The sequence below is a fragment of the Hipposideros armiger genome, unplaced genomic scaffold (genome assembly GCF_001890085.2).
Source record: "Hipposideros armiger isolate ML-2016 unplaced genomic scaffold, ASM189008v1 scaffold_210, whole genome shotgun sequence".
NCBI lineage: Eukaryota > Metazoa > Chordata > Mammalia > Chiroptera > Hipposideridae > Hipposideros > Hipposideros armiger.
Genome location: NW_017731560.1, coordinates 1,436,697 through 1,463,012, shown reverse-complemented (window position 1 = coordinate 1,463,012; position 26,316 = coordinate 1,436,697). Strand labels below are relative to the sequence as shown.

The following is a 26,316-nucleotide window of genomic DNA, read 5'->3' as shown; positions in this document are numbered from 1 at the left end:
GTTAAGCATATCACTGCTGTTGATGTACAGTAAATTATAGATCACTTGTTTCTGATAAAATTGCTTGTTTCTTTACAATAAAACCTTGGGGGTAAACATTTCCAGTTTGGATTTCCTCATCTTCAGCTTCAAATAGAAACAATAATTATCATCACAAAATAAAAGTGTGCTTTGGGTTTTAACATTGACATTGCTCCCTAAGTGAAGAAGACAGTAACCTCATTCACTATGTGTATCTCAGTTCCATGTCTCTAAGAAAGTGAGGATCAGAAATGGTAGGAAGAGAATGAGTTGTTACCAGGGAAAGGTGTCCAGAGGACCATTACAAAATATGTCACCAGGCATGTATTGAGTGTCTGTGGAGTACACAGTGTGTTTTTTTTTTGTTTGCTTTTGTTTTTGTTTGTTTTGTTTTTGAATTTTTTTATTGTTAGTTTCAGGTATACAGAACAATGCAATAGTTACCCTTTTCACTCTTACAAAGTAACAACTCCCCTCCCCCCATGTATTGCCCTCCCACCCCCGATATCATGCTTATCTATTACAATTCCATTGATTCCATTCCCACTCTCTATTCCATGTCCTGTGACTATATGTATATATAATTATAGTTGACATACAATATTATTCAACATCAGCTTCAGAAATACAGTGCAGTGGTCAGGCCTCTACACCGACTATGAAGTGGTCTCCCCAACAGGACATGAGTCCATCTGGCCCCCTAAGAAATATTTACAACATTATTGATTATATTCCTCAGACTGTCTTTTTCTATCCCTGAGGCCATATTGTAATTACCAATTTGTATTGTCTCATCCCTTCCCCCTCTCCTTCATCCCCACCCCCTCCCAGCTAACCACCCTCAGTTCTTCCTCTGTGTCTCTGAGACTATCTCCATCCACTTATCCCATCCATTCAGTTCCTTAGAATCCACATATAGGTGAGATCATATGATATTTGTCTTTCTCTGACTGACTTATTTCACTTAGCATAATGTTCTCTAGTTCCATCCATATTGTTGCAAAGGGTACTATTTCCTTCTTCTTTATAGCTGAGTAATACTCCATTGTGTAAATGAACCAGAGTTTCTTAATCCAGTCATCTACCGATGGGCATTTTGGTTGTTTCCAAGTCTTAGCTATTGTGAATAACGCCGCAATGAACATAGGGGTGCATATATTTTTTCGGATTAGTGTCTTGGGAATTTTTGGATAAATACCTAAGAGTGGTATTGCTGGGTCAAAAGGTAGTTCCATTTTCAGATTTTTGAGATACCTCCATACTGATTTCCATAATGGCTGCACCAGTCTGCAGTCCCACCAGCAGTGCACCAGGGTCCCCTTTTCCCCACAGCCTCGCCAGCACTTGTTGTTTGTTGATTTATTGATGATAGCCATTCTGACCGGGGATACACAGTGTGGTTTGATGGCAGTGTATGAGTGTGTCTGTGCACGCCTGTACCAGGGGTGGGAGCACGGTGAGTAGACAAAAAGACTTCTGCTTAAGAGAAAGAAACCACTTACACAACATGACTTGGAAACAATTATAAAACTAAAAGGAATGCAGGTACAGCATGGAATGGGCAGCCAGGGTAGGAAAAGGTGCTAAAAGTGTTGGCAGGGTCACAGGAATGCTTAGTTACTGAAGCCATCTCAGACATCTCCTGTAGGAAGCAACCTTTGTATAATTAAGGAATCCTGGACTATTACTCGTTGCCCTCCCGCCACATTCAGATTACATTTCTTCCAGAAGAAAATTTTCCCTTTATTGATGACATCATTTATAGAAAGAACACTTTTGAAAATATGGAAAAGCATTTTTGAAGTTCAAAGATGCCTTGAAACCATCATTATGTGGAACAGTTTTACCAGGAAGTGTGAGATCTCTGGGTATTGGAATATTAATGGCTCATGTAGCAGGGAGATACCAGGCTTGAGAACATGGAGTTGAGAAATGAATCTGGATCTGAGTAGAGTAGCTACCACAGAAAGCCTGTCATAGGTCGACATGAATTCTAAAGACGAAATCAACTACTTAGCAGCAGGAGATAGATAGCATTTTTCTGCAGAGCCCCACTACATTAAGGAATGAGAAGTAAAAAAAGGGGAAAAAAAAGCTTTAATGCAAAATCAAAGAGCAGTATTTTTGGCAAATGCAAAGGAAAAGACCCCCCATAGCTGAAGTCCGGTATATGCACTGGGAAGAAAATCTGATTCTTAATTCCTAAAAGGCAATAAGCCAACATACCAATATAGTGATGTTCCTGGAATGTTGACTCCTAATGAATCAACTCATTCTTGCTGAAGGAGACAAGCGGTACTACTCCAGTTGTCAACTACATCTTATAGTGTTCAGAGCTCCTGTGAAGGTTGGCAATATCTTCGGGTGCCCGAGATAAGGGAAATAACCAAGGGACAGTCAAGGAAGGCTACTAACAATGGTCCCAGTACCAAAGTTTGGCCATCACTCTCTGCCCTTATTCCTCCACACAAGGTTGTAGAGAGAAACTGCAATTCTGTGTTTAAGAAGCTAAAGAAAACTGTGGAATGGTGGGTCTAAGTAAGAAATAATTGAGGTTAAAGTCAAATCTTGATTATTCAGGAGCTCATTATATGGTTTGTGGGTTATCCATGTACCCTTCGTATTCTTTATTCTCCATTGTGCTGTCTGCCTTTTGGTAATTCTACTGCTCATTAGTTCTTTTACCAGAGGGTAGGCAGGGAAGGAATAGGACAATGACACTTTTATCAGCCAATTTTGCTACCTATTAGTGTTCTGGTGAAGATTCTGATGGGGAAAGAGGCAGAAACCATGGGCCAAAATGAGAGGCTTGAGGTCTATATAAATTTCATTATTTCACGACCTCCATCCCCTGTGAAAAGGTGAACTAATTGAATACCTTTTGGGGAAAAATTTCTGATAAGGGAGAAAAATCAGCCCCTTAAAGAAAGTGCTGAAAGTTCTGTTTTTCAGACCCTTTTATCACTATATTAGGCTGGAAAGTATGCTATATCAAACAAGCTTCCATCAGTCCTTGGGGAGGGGTAGCTTAAACAATTTAATGTGACATTTACAATAGATATATTGTGGATTTTATTTTTTTGGTGGTGGTCAGCATTTTTTCATTTTTCTGAATCACCTCTAATAAGTTTGATATTCATTAACACTATCATACACGTTTGACCTCTCTCACAGTTATTCCAGCTCCTATCTGTAATCCCTTTTGCTAGGATGACTGGGCTGTGTTCCATTTAATTTATTTCCTTACTCCCAAACTAATTATTCGGGGTTGGTAATTAAGACACGTGTGTCATTTTCTGGCTTATTTATGAAGTACAGATCTAATCATGTTATAATACATGTTTTTGAAACATAGTTTTCATCATGAATAAATTGACTTGGATCACAAAGGGCTATTCTTTGTGGTGGTCCAGGAAGCAATAAAAGTGACATTTATTTTAATAAAATATATGTGTGTAATATAGCTTGTGGTTTACTTATGGTGAGGGAGAAAGCTGTCAGATGCTTAGAAAAATCAGTTAATATTATAAAATCCTAGGTAATCTTCAAGAAGAAAAGGATTAGAAAGATGAAGAAATGTAATTGTGTTTAATAAAACATTTTAAAAACAGTGTTGGGCAAATCTATTTTGTAGAATTAAATCAGAAATGATAATAAAAGTCAGAAGACCCTCAGGTTTTCTACCAAATTCTAGACTTTTAAAAATACTATATATACTCCTACAAAAAATTTTTTTCAAATATATTTGAAACCAATACCCATATTTTAGAGGGAATCTAGGAACAATAGAATTGCTTCATAAGTGATATCATTCATGTCTTTATTATTTGTGAATAAAAGATGTATCAAGGCATAACTGGCTCCATTCTTGCAGAACTAAAAAGAATTCTAATACAGAGAAACTATCAGCACCTTTTTTTGTTTATTTAAATCCTACTTTTTTAGGCTTAATTAATCTTCAATTTGGAAGAATTGCAATTAAGGCTCAGTCTGCTTGAAAGAAGTTTCTTGTTCAGAATTGCCTGCTTACCATGATGGTTTCTCACTTCTTGTTTCTCAGAAATCATTTCTAAATAATTAACTAGGCAATGGCACAAACTGAGATAACTGATTAGTTTTTTTGACTCCTAGCAATTCTTAAAAATTCAACTCTCCTGATTCTAGGACCTCTAACAGCCTGATCCCTGGGGTGGCAAGTGGGCGACTCAAGTCTGCCACTGGCTTGCTGTGGAACTTTAAACAAGTCACTTAGCTTTTCTGAGCTTTAGAGTTTCATGTTAACTGTATAATCATACCTTCTCTGCTCACTTTGCAAGGTAGCTGTGAGGTGGATGTGAAGGAGAGTTGAAAAGGTAATAGCAGTTTCTGAATATAAGTTATTATTAAAATAAGAAAATCAAGCATCTATGTATTGATAGCAGTAAGGGAATGTTCCTGCTTTTGCAGCTTTTTCAAATTTATCTACATCTTGTTTATAGGCTCCAACTTCTCACTGAATCAGATGAGAGTACATTTGGTGATACAGTTCACCGCTATGCTGAAGGGCAAAAGCAACCATTTAAAAAATGTAGCTTGCTAGAAGATATCTGGGAAGCAGCAACAGATATATTGCCATTTTGAGCCGAATCATTTTGTTGACCACAAGGCAGAACGGCAGCAAGCTCAGATGGGAGAACTGTAGTCATTATCCAAAGGTCAGACTTGATAAGCAGACTCTGCTCTTTCTTCCCTTAACTCCCATATGTCTGGAGGGGCATGTGGGTGGCAGGGGGAGCCAGAAATCTCACTGTCAAAAAAAGAGTTTAAGTGATTTTCTGCAAAGAGAACCTGCTATTTTTTGTGCAGAATGACAGGATTCCTGTCTTCAAGGAGTTCTTAGTCTAAGGAAATAAGGCAGCAGCAGGAATTTCAGGGAGAATCTACATCTGTCTTGTTGTTTGGCTCAAAGTAGGCATTCTGCAAATGTCATTTGGATGATTGGATGAATGGGGGGACAGGCAATAAATGAATTAACAATGAACTTTGAAAGGTAATTTCTTGGAGTTACTATTTGGAAAAGTAGGAGTGACAACTTTAAAACCTTTAGTGATGTAACTTAGAGTCAAGCATCTACTTCTACTAGAAATTTAGATACTTGAGATTTAGACCAGTGGTGGGGCATATATTTATTATTTTTATTAATTTGTATGTAAAATAAAAGCAAACTTAAAATTGGGAAATCCAAGTCTTATACGTGAAGGTACACTCCAATGAATTACTCTATTATGAAGATGTGTTATGTTGAATAATTTATCATAATTATTTTTAATCAATTTGATTTTTTTCCTACCAAAACAACTTGGTGATAACACTTAACACTTTTTCCTTTGTTGATGGTGAACTGTGCATAAGAAAAAAATATTAAATCCAACACAAACCCTGCAGGTAAGGTAACATGCTACTGGGGGAGAAAATTGTAGCCAGAAGATCTGGGTCCCAGCTCCTCCACATGTTCGTGTTAAACTTTGGGTAAGTCACTGAAGCTCTCCTGAGCTGCAGTTTTCTGATCTACAAACCAAGGATATTAATCCCTTCCTCCATCATAGGGATCTTGTGGAAGCACTTGGTAAGCTGTAAAATTCTGTAATAATGTCAGTTGTTGTTAGGGAAGGAGTTAGAAATAATATCCTAGTGCTCCAAGACTTTGGTTTCTGACATTCTGATGTAAAAGGTGGAGTGCCGTCCCTGAATATCACCCACCAGCCTGAGAACATTCAACTTAAAGATTGTTATATAAAAGAGTCCTCAAAGATACCATTAAACATACTCAATATGGCAGTTAGACAGATGGTAAAGTACAAATTTAGACTCCATTGAGATGGTTCTATTCTTTTGAAGAATTTTCTGGACTTCACTTATATTTGCCGATCCACATGGCATGTACCATGCATTGCTCTGGTTTGCAATGACCAGAATGGAGTTTTTTATTGATAGGCCTTCTTAACATTTGACATGCAGTGAAGTTGTTAGAAGCTTTGCTTTGATATAATTGTCATTCCCACTAAAATGTGAAATGACCATTTCGATTTGGAGGATGATTATCCTGCTAAACATAAATCAATTTGCTATTCTCTAAAATGTAACTGTGTTTAAGAGCGATGGGCAAGCCACAGCCATTGTCTGTATGTTCGATGAGGTTGTATGTCACCAGATGCTCAAATCAGATTGTTACTGAAGCACACTCCTATCTCCAAGAGGGAAGACAACTATTAAGAATGAGCTTAGTAAAAAGACATTTTGTAGATGTATTAAAATAAAAAATAAACTGATTAGGCGAAGTTCCAAAGATCCATTAGTTTATTAAAGTAGATTGTAATGAATGTTTGAAAGATTTAAATAAATTAACCTTTAATGAGTACCCAGGGCCAAAGAAAAAGAAAGACAGAGGATTAGGAGTATTTTATCTGATTGTTGCATAATGCACACTGATTAGTTTTTTTGTTATTTTTTTTTACTGAATGCTCATTCCTGCATAACAATACTAATAAATAAAAAAGATTAAATTTAAAATATCTCTAGATTGTAATTGTTGCCTGCTCTTATATATACACAAATACCATGCTTGGATTTAATCACATTCCGTATAGCTTCAGCAGAGGGAGACAGGAAGTTTTGTCATTACATCTTCACATTTTGAAATGTCTGATATTGTGTACACAGCTTTGGCCAATTAGGATAATTTATTCCTAACATGCTGGACATGCTTTTAGTATTTCAACATCAGATTCTTGTTCTGAGTTCCACAATATTTGTGCTCTAAATAATTGATTGATATCAAGTTACTTAGAACATTTATTGGTATTTGAACATCTTAAAAAACAACTTTTCTGTACCTCTTTACAAGTTCTGGTTTATAATTAGCAAAATTCTTAAGGACATTTTTTTGTAGCAGTGATAGAACTGTTTTGATTTCTTTTCAGTGTGCCTTAACTGTACTACTATTAAATCATTTACTAACTGTGAAATAAGTTTCGAGTAGGTGGTACTAGGAAGGCATTCTTCCGGGCCTCTCTCCTCTCTCATTTTCTCCCCAATTAATGAATTTTATATCAGTTTTCTATTACTGGCTTCCATCTAGACTTTGTTATTGTTTTTTCTTAAACTCAGACCTTAGAAATCACATGGCTCAATTCTTATTTTTCAGATTAAGAAACCTCAACCAAGAATGATTTGCCTAAGGTTCCCCTCTGAATTAATGGAAGAGCAGAGACCAGAGCCTGTGTCTTTGTGGCCTGTTCTTCCATTATACTTAACTGCCTCTTTTTCATTTTTTACATTTTACCAGATCCTTCCTAAAGGTCAGTGGAATCACTGAGGAATCATTGAGGTGACAGGTGTCATAGACAAACCACATTGCAGCCCAATTTTATTAAATGTAATTATAGTTGAGATGAAGTGCTTCCCAACATTCTTCATGATATTATACATGTAGTGGAGTAAATGAATGATCTACTTGAGGGCAGGGGTGACAGGCCTGGGGTCCCAAGGATTGTGAGATTCAAGGCCAATCCGCAAGGCAGTTCGGAATCTTTCTCTGGAGATAAGAAAGCATACACAATATTTCTGAAGTATTTTAGCTGGTATCTCCTAGATCAAGGAAAGGAATATAATCTTGTAATTATACTTTGCCTAAATGTTTCCCAAAACTTCAGGGGTTTTTTGTTTTTGTTTTTGTCAGCAATGCTTCTAATTTTTCTATGTTTTACATAGAAGTATCACAAACTGGACAAATTTAGATCTAACCTATTTATACCACATAACCAGTACAGTACCCTGCATATTGTAGGTAATGAGTAAATGAACTTAACGACTTAAGTGTTATCTGGTTTTAACTTAACACACAGACACACACACACTCACACACATATACACACATACACACACATACATACATACACACATCAAATTGTGCATACTTATTTGCTTCATTTAGAGCACTGGTTTTCAGTCATGGCTGCATATTAGAATCACCTGGTGGTTTTAAAAAACTAGATGCTTAGGCCCCATCCTGACCAAGTAAATCAGAATTTCTGGGGACTGGGGCCCAGGCATTGGTATTTTTAAGAAGTTCCCTGGGTGATTTCAGTGTGTGGTTAGGGATGAGACACACTATCCTAAAGTCTCAGTCTCTCCTGGGGCCACTCCTAACAAATCCATTAGGTTAGGGGCTGAGTTGACGCAGGAAGGAGCTGGTGAGGAACAAAAGAATAGGGGAGCTGCTTTTGGCACTATTCTTTTTGTAGAAAACCAGATTTGGGTCACATGTGTATCAAATAAAACAATTGACTTTTAGAAGCCCAAAGGAAGGACTCTTAAATAGAATTGGTTTACTGCACTGCAGCAATATGATCATGCTTGGCATCTGCCCAGGAGGCTAGGCTGCTTAGTCATATATGGAGGGCCTTAGTTCATTGCTATTCTATTTCTTATTTCCACTATATTCTAGGCAAGTGCCCAATTTCTGGACAATTCTGACCCTTTCCATTTTCTAAGGCTATTAATTGACCAACCCAAATTGTTTTCAAAGGATGCATTTCCTCAGACCTAAGTGGGAGGGGCTCAAAAAATAACAAAACAACCACAATGGAAGATAGAGATGAATTTATTGTAATTAGGGTGGGAATGAAGGTTGAAATGGTCTTCTAAATCAGAGTAACACTTTGGCTTTCGAGACCCATTCCAAGATCCCAGTGATATCAGTTGGATTGAGAGGATGTTTAGGTCTTTTCCGATCCTGGATTCTTCTTAAAGGCAGTTTAGTAATGTTACTGTGCTTTGACACTCTGACTTCACCTGGTACAATAACTTTCTCTGTTGTTTAATTAGAATAATTGGGTTGTACGCTTGCTGTCTCTGAGTGCCTAGAACACTTAAGGGTTAAGAATCTGTGCAGTGTTTAAAGCCTCTCTCCCACGGTGTGGCATGACTCTAATTCCCATACAGTGCTGTTTTGTTGCGGAGAAACTGTTTTAAGTTGAAAATGTTCATGGAATTGAGCTCAGCTATGGCATCCTCTTCAACACAGTCCATCACTTCACAATCTCCTAGGAGCCCTGATTTGCTCTGTCAGTTGTTTATCTCAAAGCATCTTCCTGAAATGAATTTACTTTAAAGTTAAAGATGATTAGAGTGCTTCTTCTCCAGGAAACAATTACATTGCCATATTCTTTGGCGAGACAAAAACAACATAGCATTAATTTTTCCAAGCTTTGAGAATTGTTAAAAGGAGAATTGTCAGCTTAACCCAACATATTATATTAACCAAAAAACAAATGCTATTAAGATGCAAGATTTTCTAATAAGGCTATTTTGAGGAGTTGTTTAAGAAGAGGAGAAAAAGGAAAAATATGAAGGGAGAAAGGGAAGGAATCTATTAAATATTCCTGACCTTCAATGTCACTTTTGTCAGTGAATGCTATAGACAAAATATAATAAACCAAGTTTGAGACCTATTATTAAAATGTTTTTCTACTTCCTTAGCCTAATAGTTATCCTGCCTCTGAGACTATTATGTTTTTATTTTTTTCTGGATGAATTTATATCGTTTGACAGTCTTTGTTAAGAATACATAGTAAAGGTGAAATGTAACTCATTTGCTGGTGTTTCCTGGTAGCCTTTTTGCCATGGTAAATAGAGATTGGAAGCAGTTTTATTTTTCAGCATAGCGTTGTGGATATATTTCCAATGGACTGTACTTTTTCTTATACCGAAGCCCACAAACCTTACAGGATTTTCAGGACTGCGACTTAAGAATTTTAAAATGGAGTCATCTCAGACTTCACTTTTCCCCTCAACTCTTAGATCCAGTCAGGCACGAAATCCAGATGATTCTGCTTCATGAATATCTCTGAAATCCATTAATTTCTTTCAATCTACAATATTGTCACTGTCTCAGGTGACACTACTGTCATCTTTCCACTGTATCACTTGTATTCTAACTGGTCTCTCTGCCTCTGGTGCTTTCTTCTCCTCCAGTGCATCCTTCATTCTGCCATAAGCGTGAGCTTTCGAAGGCATAGATCAGATGATGACGACCCCCCACATAGAACACATACAAACCCACAAACATCCAGAATGAACGCTGAGGTCCTGCAATATGTGCTCTGGTAAAAAAACAGGCTCTGTGCACTCTTGTGGAGAGATTTGGGGGGATTAGAAAATGTTTCATTGAAGAGGTTACATTTCAGCAGGGTTTTGAAGGATGAGTAAAAGCTCTCCAGGTGGACAAAAGGGAAAATTGTGGAGCCCAGAAATAAATCCATTCATAAACTGACAATTGATCTTCAACAGTGGTGTCAAGAATGCACAATGGGAAAAAGATAGTCTCTCCAAAAAATCAGTGTTGAGAAAACTGATAGCCACATTAAAAAAAAAAGAAATCTGGACCCATGTCTTTCAACATATACAAAAATAAACTCCAAATGGATTAAAGATTTAAATGTAAAACCTGAAACTAAAATTCCTGGAAGAAAACAGGAAAAAAGTTTCATGACAATGATGTTGGCAGCAATTTCATGATATGACATCAAAAGCACAGGCCACAAAACCAAAAATAGATAAGTGGTGTCACATCAAACTAAAAGCTTTGACACAGCAAAGGAAGCAATCAACAGAATGATACAGCAAGCTACTGAGTGGGAGAAAACATCAGGGGCTAATTTCCAAAAAATATAAAGAACTACAACCCAATACAAAAAAATACCTAATAACCCAATTTTAAAATGGGCTAAAGATTTGAATAGACATTTCTCCAAGAAGATATACAAATGGCCAAAATGTATACGAAAAGACGCTTAACTTCTCTAATCATAGGGAAAATGTAAATTATAACTGCAATGAGATATCACCTCACAGTGGTAAGGATGATTATTATTAAAAACAAATAGGTAAATGTTGGTGAGGATATGGAGTAAATGGAAGCTTTGAACACTGTTGATGAGAATACAAAATAGTACAGCTGCTATGGAAAACATGTGGAGGTTCCTCACAAAATTGAATCCAGAACTACCGTATGATCAAACAATCCCACTTGTGGGTATTTATCCAAAATAACTGAAATCAGGATCTTGAAAAGATATTAGCACTTCAAAGTTCATTGCAGCACTATTCACAATAGCCAACATGTGGAAGCAACCTAAATGACCAACAGCTCAATGGATAAAGATAACATAATATATACATACAATGGAATATTATTCAGATGTTAAAAAAAAGGAAATCTTGTAATATGCAAGAACATGTATGAACCTTGAAGACATTATGCTAAGTGAAACAAGCTAATCATAGGAAGACAAATATTGGCATGATTCCACTTATATGAAGAATGTAAAATCATCAAACTCATTGAATGAGAGGTTACCAGTGGCTGAGGGGTAAGGGAAATGGAAAATTGCTAATCAGCGGACATAAAGTTTGAATTATGCAAGATGAATGAATTCTAGAGATCTGTACAACATCATGCATATAATTAACAATACTGTATTGTGCACTAAAATTTGTTAAGTGGGTAGATCTACTGTTAAGTGTTATTATCACAAGAAAATAAAATTTTAAAAGGAAACATATGAAAAGGCAAAGCATATTTAAGGAATTTGAGAAGTTTGGTATGAATGAAGCAAATAGCACTTGGGGGAAGTGGCAAGAAATGAAGCTGATGCAATAATTTGGGCCATATTTTCTGTGTATTTATCTGCCTTTCTGATTGTGATCTTTTTGAGAAAAGAAACTGTGTCTTATCAAGTCCTGAAATCCCAAGGCCTAGCATACTGCCAGGCACACAGTATTGTTTGAATGAATTGGATGAATAAGGAGACTGTCAAAGTTAGACTCCAGCCTGTAGCAAAATTAACATCCTGCTTATTCTTTTATACAACAACTGTAGTAAGATTAATCTGTGTAGTAACACCGATTAATTATTTTTTTTCAGGCTTTTTTTTCAGTCACAATGTCTTCTCAAGGAGTAGATTCTAGCTTTATCTTCAGTAGTAGGTTTGACTTTAGCCCAGGGACCTCTCTAAAGGAGTTAATCACTTGTCAACATGCTGCATTGATACTCCTGAGCTGGAATTGTTATAGGGGAAGTATGGATCTATAACGGTGCATTGGCATATTACAGGAATCTGTTTTCTCCTGTGTGTTTAATTTCATAGCCAACAGCAGAGTTGTTGATCATACATTCTTGAAAAATGAGTCCAAATAGGGACCTAAGATTAGGAATGTGGAAAGCATAACTCCAGGACATTAATGACACAGTATAGCAAAATTAATAGGGTGGGGGGAAGGAGGAAGGATGAAATTTTTGAACATGTAAATGAAGATTTACTGTATTTATGTAGTTCTATCTTTAGGGAATGCTAAATCACAAATTCATCATTGGTTAATTAGAAGGTAATTAAAATTATAGCCCTGAGATTGGATAAATAGTTAATGAAGGCCGAATGAATGAAGAAAGGAAATCTGGTGAAATTAGTGTGTGCATTTGGGGAAAAGCAAAGATACAGATGTTATTCATGCAGTGCATCCATCCTAAAGGATACCAGTGTCCTTCTAGCATTAATTGATAAAATTAACTCTCCCAAGACAAAAAGAGTTCCAGCTCTAATTCTCCCCCTCAAAGCATCCTACACTGAAATGTAGATTTATCTGACGGCTACTTCAATTTTCACTCATTACAGCATATGGAATTATTTTGCTGAACCTTGTTTACCACTTATTTACCAGTGTCTTAAGAATTTTTTAGAGCGGATTGATATACTCTGTGTGTAGTAAGTGTTCCCACTGAAATGGCTGGCTCAGCCTAGGCTCCTGGCCAGATCCAGCAGATATCTAGTTTTCAAAATCAGGGGAGTGGTTTCTGCAGGGAGAACTGTGCTTGCTTTGGATAATTACCTCAGCTTTATGAAATCAATCAGCCTGAAGGGAAGACCTCATTACAGATCTGACAAGATAGACTCCAATTTCAATACCAGAACAACTCTTTGTCCTCAGACTCTGAAATCTGCAATTATTTATTTAATTTCCACAGAGACACCCATAATACACTACCTCTGGGCACACTCTCAGACAAGTATTAGACAGATAACCTAATGGTCAGTGTGTTAGGAACCGGCCCTTTTCCTGTCACTCAAGTGGAAAATTGGTCAACAGGAATTGTAGCATGGCCTAGAGCCGGCTCAAAGCAGGCACTGATGAATCACCATCTTTCTAATAATCTCCCACCCCCAAAGATAGGGAGAGAAGAGTAGGTGCTGTAACTGTTCCTAGGGCTAAGCTACAGGAAAATAAGACATGCTCTTCTCAGTTCCTTTAAAGACTGCCAGACTTTATCCTGAGGAAAATGATACATTGCCCATCTACCATCTATCATTTTAAACTGTTCTGTCAAATCAACATTTTTTTATCTTTGCTGTCATTGAGGACTATGGTTTTGCTGTATTTCCCAAGCCTTAAATTTTACAGAGGAAAAGACTCCTGAAGCATTCTTCTTCTTGAAGTTGGAAATATGTATTTTGTTTTTCTGCTCCTGGTACTCAAACACCTTAACAGATTAACTTCAGAATTTTCTCAAATAATTCACCTTTACCAGGCCTGGGGAATATTAACCCTACAGGAAAAAAACACAGAAACATTCTGAGTAGGGAAATATGGATTTAGAGAGAAGTGGTCCTTCTCCATTCCAGCTCTAGTGTCGCTGTTATCAGTGTTCTAATAATACAGCACCCAGCTGAAACTCAGCACTGGTTAAAGCTTTGGAAGAAGGCATTTCAGTTGTAAGGGGAAAATGTGGTTCTTTCATGTTGGAAAATTCAAGCTGGTGACAAATATAGTGTCCTCTCCTAAAAAAGAGTACAAGCAAAGAGCAATCACTGACTAACTCCCAGCATTATTTATTAATGTTTTACCTGGTGGCTGTGTATTATCTGAAAGAAAAGGAGGGTTAGAAAATGAATGCAAAGCTAACATCTTCCAAGCCATAAATAAGATGTAGTCTGGGGCAAATTACACAAATTTTCTTATTCCGTTTTTGAGGCAAGTTCATATGAATCCCTAATTGGGTTAGAAGAAAGGAGCTAATATTTACTTAGTGTCTAATATGGGCTAGACTCTAAATATACATTCTCTCATTTAATTTTCCTCACTTCTCTATGAGGGGAATGGGCATTGTCATTCCCATTTGCAGTGCAGAAACAGTCTCAGAAAGAGCAAGTGACTGTTGTTATACTCCTTGTAAGTGGCACACCTAGTAAGTGGAAAATGTGGGTTTGAATCCATGTCTGACTGTAGAGCAGCTCTGTCCAATAAAATTTTCTGTGATGATGGAAATATATTCTTTACTGCATTGTCTACCATGGCCGTTGAGCACTTGAAATGTGGCTAGTGTAACTGAGGAACTGAACTTTTCATTTTATTTAATTTTAATTCATTTAAACTTAGATTTAAATGGCTACATGTGGATAAGTCTACTGTGTTGGACAGTATATCTCTAGGGATTGCCTTTACTTGACTGTAGTTTGTAAAGCAAGAATCTGTAACCTGATGTCCATAGAACTGTTAAGAGAAGATCTCTATATGGGGCTTCTTTTATAGCGTTTTCTCCTGTAAGGATCTTAGTCAGTGGAAGGACTGTTTTGCCTCTTGGAAAGGGAGAATGAAACGATGCAGAGTAAAAGTTAGGGGTAGAGTTTATGATAGTCTACTACCACTCCCCAAAGAGTCTTCAGGAATCCTAGCATAGAGGGGATACCGGGAATGCTGAATGAACCCAAAAACCACACTTCCTTCATGACAGCCCCGCCGCAGGTTGTTTGGCATCTGGGGTGGGAAACACAGCTAGTGTACCCAAAGTTGTAGCTGAATTAATTTCCATACATATTTCTAGAGTGCTTTTAATATTGTACAAGGCACCATGTCAGGCATCTTGGGGGAGGAGAGATTTTGAAAAATGATTGGGATGTCTCTCCTCATGGTTGTGGGAAGGAAGGATAATACAAACACTCGAACTATAACAGATGGCATGCTGTAAAATGCATAGGAAAAGTCCGATTAAGGTCGGAGGAGGGTTTTGTTTCTTCATTTGTTTTTATTGTTCTTTTGTTATTTTCAGTTTTATATACCACATATCACTTGAAATATGGTCCTCTACTTTTCTGTCTGATTTACAGTAATACCTCGATTTGCGAACACAATTAGTTCCGGAAACAAACTACTCACATTGCAAGACATCACTCGTTTACCAAGTCAAAATATATTATTAGGTTGGTACAAAAGTAATAGTGGTTTTGCCATTACTCTATTAGTTTGGTGCAAAAGTAATCACAGTTTTTGCCATTACGAGTAACAAAACCCGCAATTACTTTCGCATCAAACTAACAAATGTTTGCTCATCTTGCAGAATGCTTGCAAACCAAGTTACTCGCAATCCAAGGTTTTACTGTATTTCGCTTAGCATTATAATCTCAAAATCCATCCATGTTGTCGCAAATGGCACTATTTCATCTTTTCTTATGGCAGAATAGTATTCCATTGTGTATATATACTACAACTCCTTTATCCAATCATCTATCGAAGGACACTTTGGTTGTTTCCATGTCTTGGCCACCGTAAATAAAGCTGCGATGAATGTCAGAGCACTTATATCTTTATGGGTAAATGTTTTCAGATTTTGTGGGTACACACTTAAGAGAGGAATTGCTTGGTCATATGGTAATTCTATTTTTAATTTTTTGAGGTATTTCCAGACTGCTTTCCATAGCGGCTGCACCAATCTGCATTCCCACCAATAGTGTATGAGGGTTCCTTTTTCTCCACAGCCTCTCCAACGCTTGTTATTATTTGTCTTGTTGATTGTAACCATTCTAACTGGTATGAGGTGATAGCTCATTGTGGTTTTTATTTTCATTTCTCTGATGACAAGAAAAACAAATGAAGAAACAAAACTCATAGACACAGATAATAGTTTAGTGGTTACCAGAGGGTAAGTGGGGAGGGGGGGTGGTAGATGAGGGTTAAGGGGATCAGATATATGGTGATGGAAAGAGAACTGACTCTGGGTGGTGAGCACACAATGTGTTATATAGATGATGTTTTACAAAATTGTACACCTCAAATCTATGTAACTTTGCAAACAACTGTCACCCCAGTAAACTTGAATTAAGAAAAAAAAAGATCAGGGCCAGCCGAGTGGCTCAGTTGGTTAAGAAGAGCTCACTCAAGAGTGCGAGCTCTTAGCAACAGCAGTTCAATGCCCAGCCCGGGCTGAGCTACCGCTGAGCTGCCAACAGATGGCAGGATGGCTCAGCAAAAAAAAAAAAAAAAAAAAAAAAAAAAAAAGATTGGAGGAGGGCCAGCATAGTGTTTTAGAACTTAAAAATGCCAGAGTCCCTTGTTCTGTTGTTTATTAACTGTAACCTTGGAAAATTTACTTATCTCTGTAAGTTTCCCTTTCTTGTAAAATAGGAATAATAACTAGAAAACAAAATAATGGGATAATGTATATAAAGCAGGGCAAATTCTTAACACCCAGGGAGTGGTAGTTCCTCTGATGGCCCTGCCCCATTGCTGTGCATGTATTGAGTTGGGTGAAGGTGAATAAAGAAAGGCATCTTGAAGGGAATAGCGTCTGACATAAACCCTAATGGAAGTACGGTATTTTGAAGGTTGGAAATCAAGAAGTACTAATAGGTGGAGGAGCAGTGTGAGTCAAAATGTGGAGGTAGGAAAGTGCTGGAATCATTGGATGAATGCTAGGTAGTCCCATTTTGCTAGTGTCAGCCTTTTCTGCTCAAAGTGTGATTCCCAGCAGGATCAGCATCATCTAGGAACTTGTTAGAAAACCAGACAACACCCTAGACTTCCTGGATCAAAATCTGCCTTTTAACAAGATCTCCAGGGAACATGTGTGCACACTAAAGTTCAAGGAGTGTTGGGGCAGAGCACAAGGTGGGGCATAGTAGGAGACAAGGCTTGGAATGGATGGGGCTTTATTATAAAGGATTTGAATGCTTGACCTTGTAGTTTGGGGAGTCACTAAAAGTTGCCAAAGGATCACTGTCAATGAAAATCCACCTGTAACTTGTATCACACGCTCAAAAACGCGATTAAGCATTCATTTTACTTTGAAAGCTCTTATGTTCACCGCCATTCAAGCAAACCCCTTAGTACAAGAGGACTTTGGTCCTTTTCTTTCTCATCACTTCCTCATTACTTTCACTCACCCAATAATCTTTAACAATCACCCTTGTTGCAGCCAAACCATTTATACAGAATATTGAACTCATGAAATTGACGAAGTAGGTTTCATCTGTTTCACATCAGCTAAGACCTGGAGCTGAGAAATGTTCATTTGTTTTGGCCACTAACCCCTGTGGCTGGAGAGTGATATTGCAGTCCAGCTCTTTTGGACATTATAAATAATTCCCTCAGAGGTAGCAGATGGAGCAGATGCATAGTGAGAGCTTAAAATGTGGAGTCAGATGTTTTCAGACTAAGGAAGGTGCAGGGGCTCACAGAGATGGATAAATCCTATAAAAGCACTTGCTTGCCTATTAAGGGCTTGCCCATTATCCTAACTCCTTATTTCTCTAAAAGTTGTTAATTAAAAACTAATTTGAAGGGCTGGCCTAGTGGGTCGTTGGTTAAGAGTTGGCTTGGGAGCGTGAGCTCTGAGCAGCAGGGGCACAGGTTCGGATCCCACATGGGCCAGTGATGCTATGCCCTCTAGAGCTAAGATGGTGAACAACAGCTCGACCTGGAGCTGGGCTGCTGTGAGTGGCCTGCAATGGCATAGGCTGTAGTGGGGCTGCAGTGGGCTGCTGTGAGCTACCATGAGTGGCCAACAGCTGGCGCGAGCAGCCAACAGCCGGCATGAACTGCCGTGAGCCACCATGAGTGGCTGTCCAATGGCCGGTGACCGATCTGCCTCAGCCGGGAAGAGTGCAACGATCACAATACCAACATGAGTCACTGAAGCGACGTCCTCTACAACTAGACTGAAGAACAAAAAGGACAGCAACTTGTCCGTTCCCCTTCTCTGATTCCCCAATGCTGTTCCCTCCTCCAATTCCCCAATTAAGAAAAACAAAAACTAATTTGGAGACCCTCTTTTTCCCTTTAACATGGAGTCCCATATCTGATTTTAAAATGAAGTCAATTGAAAAATGGGACTTGGGTTACAGAAATTTGTTTTATATACAAATTAGACATAATATTAATTTTGCCAAAACTGGTATATTCTCTTTTTTCCTTTTTTAAAATTAATTTTATTGGGGTGACAGTGGTTAGTAAAATTACATAGGTTTCAAGTGTGCATTTCTATAATACATCGTCTGTACATCACATTGTGTGTTCACCATCCAGAGTCAGTTCTCCTTCCGTCACCATATATTTGACCCCCTTTACCCTCTTCTATCATCCCCCCCCCTCCCGTCTAGAGATTGCTGCCTTGAATTGAATTTACCAGGCTTCTCAGGACCTAAAGGGAACTAATCCAGAGTAGAATTATGTGTCCCTTTTGCTAAGGTTGTACCATATTAACTCTGTGAGACACAGATGCAAATAAGAAGTGGCAGGGACCCACAGGGTCACATTTTGGTAGTACAACCTGGGACAATCATTAAAAGTGTTAAACCACATCGTAAAGGTTAGTCCTAATTTGACCTGATAGTAGAATGCTATGTAAGGTGAATTGTGACAGTAACTATTACAGCAGCTGGGCACAAAGACATCATTGATCTTCTTTCACAAGAATAATGAAAATTCTTCAGTGCTTTCCTCAAGCCCAGGAATCATTTGCATCTGTATGGCAAACATCATTGCATGTGAACTCCTTGACCTGCAGATTGGAGGATTCACTGAGAACCAAGAATCATTCTGAGATATTAAGTACCCTGGTTCCATTAGATGAGAAATGTCATTCTCCAAGGACCTCAGCCCCACTCTTCTCCAATATGCATACTTTCTAAAGTGGCCTCAGGTGTGTTATGAAGTCAGATAATCTATATTTTGATGTGACATGAAATGACAACTAGTCAGCTGTCTAAACCAGTCAACCTGATTTTAGATGAGATTATATTACCTCATGGATTTGTTTAATTGTGAACATAAGATATAGAAACAGCAGAAATCTATAACACTAATGTGTATTATCTATTTTTCTTTATTTTATCAAGTTGTACTTCCTTTAGACAAACTATACATTTTATGGGCTTTGGCAATGAGGGCACAGATGTAAGGAGAAATGATCAAGGTTCAAAGTGTTATTCAGTTTATCCTCAGGAATAAAATGGCAAGGACTATGAGAAATATGTAAGACTTTAGAAAATTTCTTACTTTTCTTTATTACTCATGACTCCCTCATTTGTTTTTCTTGCACTGATTACCAATAGAACCCTTAAAAAGTTAGACATTTCATGTGCTCATTTTAGGGACTATAAGTAAGTAACAGTTGAACAAAGTGCATCTTAGGCAATTTTGGGAAGATGAAGGAAACCCTCAAAATAGAGTATGTGGTAGTTTTTTAAAGGTAAGGAAAGCAAGCTGAATTCTTAGGAGCATAGCAAGGAATGGTCCCCAGGGTACAAATTGCCCTGTGGATTTAGGCCTGTAAGGAATTCATAGATAAGATTCCTGCTTTACATAGTAGAATGAAGTAGATAACCATAAAAGTTTCTTCCTAATCTAGTATCTTTTCAGTTTCATCATATTTTGTTGAAAAATGGTAGCATTAGCTTCCATAAGAGACTTAAAGATAAATTGTGTTGTTTCAGTGAGAAGTACAATATAGTAATTGCTAATGTTTTGTGTTTAAGTCATAATTGAAATTTCAGCAACACGAATTCGTGAAATTAAGGTGGCGGTTTTCTTTTTACAATTTAAATAGTGTTAATGGGACTATTTGGCTTAAAAAAGCGTTCAGCATTGATCACACATACATGACACAGAAAAGATCCTGTAGGTACCTATTGATTTCCTGGTTTATTTAGTGCTGTCTTGGGGGAGGAATGAAACAATACAATAAAATTAGATAGGGAGCACTGGTATCATAGGATTTTGATATTTCTATAGCCCTTGATCTCCAACTACAAATCTTTGGAGACTGTATTGGGTCCTGGATAATATAAAATGTGGATTTGTATTCAATGAAACAATTTACTGAATGGTAAGTCTCTCTCTCCTTGATATGAGATCTTTTTCTGTAAAAGACAAGGCCTAAGATGGTTTGCTGAATGAGCAAGATTTTCACATATCTGGATCATATGTAAGGTGGATACACAGAAAGTACTTGAAATCTCAGTCTTATTCAGTGCCAAACCAAAAAATCTGTACATTAGTATGAGGAACAAAATACTTAAATTCCTGAAGTTATCATCTGGGACTAAATAAAAGGCAAGCATGATTATAGTCAATTGTCTATGCCTGAATACCTTTAATTTATTGGATTTTTTTTCCTGAACTCCTTCAACTTTTATTGGGTTGTAGGAAAAGTCATGACGTATTTTTTCTCTGTTTTTCGTTGCAAAAAATGCATCATGACTTTTCCGACAACCCAATAGAAGGTACAAACAGCAATGAAAAGGTTCAATGATGAAAGTAGGGTACATGTGTGGGTCAGGGCAAATTCAAACCAATCAACCTCATATTATACATCAACAATTCTAGAAATTAAAAATGGAAGTTCAAACTTATTATAATAGCATTAATACTTATGCCATATGCCAAATTTGATGCAGACTGTTCTACATACATTATCTCATTTAATCTTTTTAACAGTCCCATGCATTAGGCACTGCTATTAATGTCCTTTTACAGATCATGGTTCTGAAGCTCTGTAAGATCCACAGTAATCTACTTTATAAGCTACAGAAATGGACTAATATATTATTTTGTAAAATTATCAAATGGAAAACAAATGAGAAAAAATTTCCTGATTAACCATCATTAATCACAACCTAATCTTTAGCATTTCTTTTGATTAAGATTTTACCATCCTGCAGTATAGAACACAGTGATGAAGATGTATTTGAAATCTAATTATTTTAAGTAATGTTGATATAATCAGCATCAGAACTTATAAGTTTTGGCATTCTTTTCTTTGTTTTTAATGATTGTTATTAAACTATAGCTAACAGACAATATTATATTAGTTTCAGGTATACATAATAGTGATTCAACATTTATACACCTAAAGGAGGGATCACCATGATAGGTATAGAAACCATTTGACATTGTACCATGCTATCAAAATTTTATTGACTATATTCCCTATGCTGTACATTACATCTCCATGACTTATTTGTTTTATACCTGGGGAATTGAACCTCTTAATCCCCTTCACATTTCACCTCCTTTTAATTTTACAATTTCAGTTGGCATTCAATATTATTTTATATTAATTCCAGGTATATAGCATAGTGGTTAGACATTTATATAATTTAAGAAATGATCCCCTGATTAGTCTAGTACCCACCTGGCCCTATGCATAGTTATTACCATATTATTGACTATATTTCGTATGCTTTAATTTATATCCCATGACTATTTTGTTACTTCTTAATCCAATTTGAACTTCTTAATCCCTTCAACTTTTTCACCCTGCTCCCCAACCTCCTCCTATCTATCACCCTGATAAATCTAGTACCCTTCTGACACCATACATAGATATTACAGTATTGTTGACTATATTCCTTATGCTATACCCTACATACCTGTATCAACTAATTTGTACCTCATAATTCCTTCCCCTTTTTCACCCACCTCCAACACCCCTCCCCTTGGCAACCATCAAAATGTTCTCTGTATCTATGAGTTTGTTTCTGTTTTGTTTGTTTTGTTCTTTAGATTCCACATATAAGTGGAATCACATTGCATCTGTCTCTCTCTGTCTGGCATTCTTCACTCACTCAGCACAATACCCTCCAGGTCCATCCATGCTGCTCCAGATGGCAAGAGCCCATTTGCTTCCATGCCCGAGCTATATTCCGTTATATATATGTACCACCTCTTCTTTATCCATTCATCCATTAACGGACACCCAGGCTGCCTCCACATCTTGGCCACTGTAAACAATGCTGCAATGAACATATGGATGGATACACAAAGCCCCTTGAAGTGGCGTTTTGGGGTTCTTCAGATAAATATCCAGAAGAGGGATTATTGGATCCTTCTTTGTTTTTTGTTATAGCCTTTGTTTTAGTCTATTTTGTCTGGTATAAGTATTGTTACCTCAGCTGATTTTTTTTCTTTTCTTTTCCATTTGCATGAAATATCTTTTTTTTCCATCCCTTTGCTTTCAGTTTCTGTGTGTCTTTTGATTTGAAGTGAGTCTCTTGAAAACAGCATATATAAGGGTCTTGTTTTCTTATCCATTCAACCACACTATCTTTTGATTGGAACATTTAATCCATTCACGTTTACAGTAATTGTTGATAGATATGTAGTAATAGCCATTTTATTATTGATACTTATTATCTTTTTTTCCGTCTTAAAGAATTCTGTCTAAGATTCTTTGTAATTCTGGTTTGGTGTTGATGAACTTCTTTCGTTTTTTCTTGTCTGGAAAACTCATCTGTCTTTCAATTCTAAATGATAGCTTTGCTGGATAGAGTAATCTTGGTTATAGGTGCTTGCTTTTCATCACTTTGAATATTTCCTGCCAGTCCTCTCTGGCCTTCAAAGTTTCTATTGAGAAATCAGCTGACGGTCTTTTTTGTTTTAAGATTTTATTGGGGTATTGGGGGAGAGAACAGCGTTGGGGAATTGGGGAAGGGAAACAGACAAGTTGCTGCCCTTTTGTTCTTCAGTCTACTTGTGGAGGACGTCGCTTCACTGGCCCATGTTGGTATTGTGATCATTGTGCTCTTCCCGGCTGAGGCAGATCGGTCGCCGGCCATTGGACAGCCACTCATGGTGGCTCACAGCAGCTCACGGCAGCTGGCCACTCACGCTGGCTGCCGGCCACTCATGGTAGCTTACAGCAGCCCACTGCAGCCCACACCATCGCAGGCCACTCACAGCAGCTCAGCTCCAGGTCAAGCTGTTGTTCACCATCTTAGCTGTAGAGGGCGCAGCGTCACTGGCCCATGTGGGATCCGAACTGGCGGCCCTACTACTGCTCAGAGCTCACACTCCCAAGCCAACTCTTAACCAACGAGCCACTCGGCCGGCCCCAGTTGACAGTCTTATAGGAGCTCTCTGGTAGGTAACTAGCTGCTCTTTCTCTTGCTGCTTTTAAGATTCTTTTTTCGTCTTTAACCTTTGGCATTTTAATTATGATGTGTCTTGGTGGCGGCCTCTTTGGGTTCATCTTGTTTGGGACTCTCTGCACTTCCTGGTCTTGTATATCTATTTTCTTCATCAAGTGAGGAAAGTTTTCTGTCATTATTTCTTCAGATAGGTTTTCCATTCCTTGCACTTTTCTCTTCTCCTTCTTGTACCCCTATAATGCAAATGTTTGTATGCTTGATGTTGTCCAAGAGGCCCCTTAAACTCTCCTCATTTTGGGCAGATTCTTTTTTCTTTTTGTTTTTCTGATTGGATGTTTTCAACTACCTTATCTTCTAAATTGCTGATTCAATCCTCTGCTTCATCTAATCTCCTGCTGATTCTCTGTAATGTATTCTCCATTTCTGTTAATGTATTCTTTATTTCTGACTTTCTTTTTGATGTTTTCTGTCTCCATTTTTATGTTTCCTATCTCTTTGTTGAAGTTTTCCCTGAGATCATTGAACATCCCTATAACCAATGTTTTGAACTCTGCATCTGGTAGATTGCTTATCTCCATTTTGTTTAGTTCTTTTTCTGGAGCTTTGTTCTGATCTTTCATTGGGGACATGTTTCTTTGTCTCCTCATTTTGGGTGCCTCCTTGTGTTTTTTTCTGTGTATTAGGTGGGGCTGCTATGTCTCCAGTCTTAGTAGAGTGGCCTTAAGTAGTAGGTTTGCTGAGGGGCTCAGTGGCACAGTCTTTCTGGTCACCTGAGCTGGGTACTCCAGGTTTGTTCCTAGTGTGGGTTGTGTTTGCCCTTTTGTTGTACTTGAGCCTTGGTCACCGTTTGCACATCAATGACAGGGATTGATCCTCAAGCTGATTGGTTGTGAAAACTGGCCATGACTACAGTGGGGGAGCTGTGGTGCATCAACTGACCCTACAGAGCAGGAATCACGTTAGCAGGGTTCTTGTGCCTGCCCAGTGTGCCCTTTCGGTGCGTCATCTCTGCTTGTGGCTGGGTGATTCTCCAGCTAGGTCCAAAGCTCGCCATCAGGTGTGCCACCCTTGGGGCCTCCTGGGAGTGGCCCAACTGCAGGCCAAGTTCAGCCACAGCCTGGCCCTGCCTAGAGCCACCTGGCATGAGCCTCAAAGCAATCTACAGATGGCTGACACCTACGCTGGGCTTGGAGGTGCCTCGAGTGTTCAAGCCATGAGCAGCGGCCTGCTGTCACTACTGCTGGACTTAGGCTGCTCAACCAGAGGTACGGGACATGCCAAAGTCAGGTGCTGCTTGTTTGCATTTTGTGAACCTTTGAGAGATTTTAGGAAAGTCTCCAACATGAGCCAAGACAAGCCATATATATGCAAAAGCCACTGGAAGTGTCTTGGGTGGGCCTGAAAGTTGGGTGGGGCGAGGTTTCAAGGAATCAGGGCAAATGAATAGTGTTTGCCAGGTTCATGGAGATTCAATTAATGGCTTCCACCAGTTCCTCTGTCAAGGAGAAAACTGCCCTGTAGCCAGACAATTCAGTCCCTCCCCTTATGTCTTTGGCACCTTTCAAGCTGCTGCCCCGGTGCTAGAGATCAGAGCCAGTCAGTCCATCAGTGAGTAAGTCTATGTCCAGGCCCTTTAAGAGGATCACCTGGGACTCCAGCCACCCTTCGTCTCACACAGCCGCAATCTCTGCTGGTTTTCACAGTCAGAAGTTATGGGGACTTCTCTCCCTGGCACTGGAAACCTGGGCTGAGGAACCTGGTGTAGGGCTGGGACCCCTCACTCCTCTGGAGGAACCTCCGCAGCTGAGATATCCCTCCCAATTTTTAACCACCACACATGGGTGTGGGACCAGTCTTTTCCGAGTCTCCGCCCCTCCTACCAATCTTCAGGTGGTTTGTTCTCTATATCTTTAGTTGTAGGACTTCAGTTCAGCTAGATTTCAATTCTCAATGATGGTTATTCTGTAGTTTAGTTGCAATTTTGATATGATCATGAGAAGAGGAAAGCACAGTGTTTACCTACTCTGCCATCTTGACCAGATTTCTGCCATTAATTCTTCATTATCAGCTGACAAGTCTTTAACTACAGGGGTTAATAGATTGAGTCACCTGTCCCACCCTATTGAGTATTAATTAATTCATTCAACACTCACATGTGGGAGGCATGGTGCTAAGTACCAGGGATACAGTTGTAGGTTAGGAGGGAGGGAGAGAGAGATAAATCTTTTTTAGAGCTTACAAACTTATATGGGAAAAGTTTGTTTAAATTTAAATTTATATATAATAAAAAGATAATAATAACTTTAAATATATATGTTATGCAATATATATATCTATATATGGTTGTTGGAAAAGATATGACACATTTTTGCAACGAAAAACATAAAAAAATACGTCATGACTTTTCCAACAGCCCAATATATCTTTGCAACAACCTGGTGCCTTGTATCACTCCCCTTTTACACATTATGAAAATTAAGGCTAAGGGAGATTATAAGATTTGCCAAAGGCTACCCAACTAGTAAAGGACAGAGCCAAAATTTGAACCTTGATCTATCAGGCTCTGAAGCGCATACTGTTTCCACTATACCATTTAATCTTCCATGGAACTTCTTTTAGCCAGCATGATATTACAGAAAGAAATACCAAGAAAGCTTTTGGAATAATACACTAATTATATTTGATTCTGGAACTACTTAGGCACAAGAAACATCTTTGTTTGTAAATTATATAAATCTCTAGTGTACTTTGAAAATTGTCTTGATCATTATCTGAATGTTTTCTAATACACAGCAATTGGTGTTTGTTTCTTTAGTTCTAGTCATGGTAGGGATTTCATAGGACATGGATGTGATGCAGTGAATGGTTGACTTAGGATAAAGAAGCAAGTTTTCATTCCTTTACTTAGTTACTCAGATGATATAAAGGAAGGATGTTTGACAAGTCCCAGAAGACATTTAATGGAGGTGTTCCAAGAGGAGTTTGATTGTTAGTATACAGACACTTTTTGTTAAAAATAATAATGTAAAGTGATTTTGTTAGAACCCTAGCATTCATT

The 26,316-nt window shown here is 38.1% G+C and overlaps 1 protein-coding gene across 4 annotated transcripts in view; it reads left to right on the top strand.

The window, feature by feature from the left end:
• The window catches only part of ENOX2 (ecto-NOX disulfide-thiol exchanger 2), a 329,605-nt gene that overhangs the window by 93,612 nt on the left and 209,677 nt on the right, over window positions 1-26,316 (top strand). The window contains exon 1 of one of the 4 annotated variants that reach the window (XM_019653896.1): window positions 24,465-24,523. The exons of the other annotated variants lie outside the window; for them this stretch is intronic. Coding sequence (XP_019509441.1) covers window positions 24,472-24,523 — 52 coding nt within the window. The 5' untranslated portion in view covers window positions 24,465-24,471. Of the gene's footprint in view, window positions 1-24,464; window positions 24,524-26,316 lie in introns of those variants that run through there. 4 annotated transcript variants of the gene reach the window in all.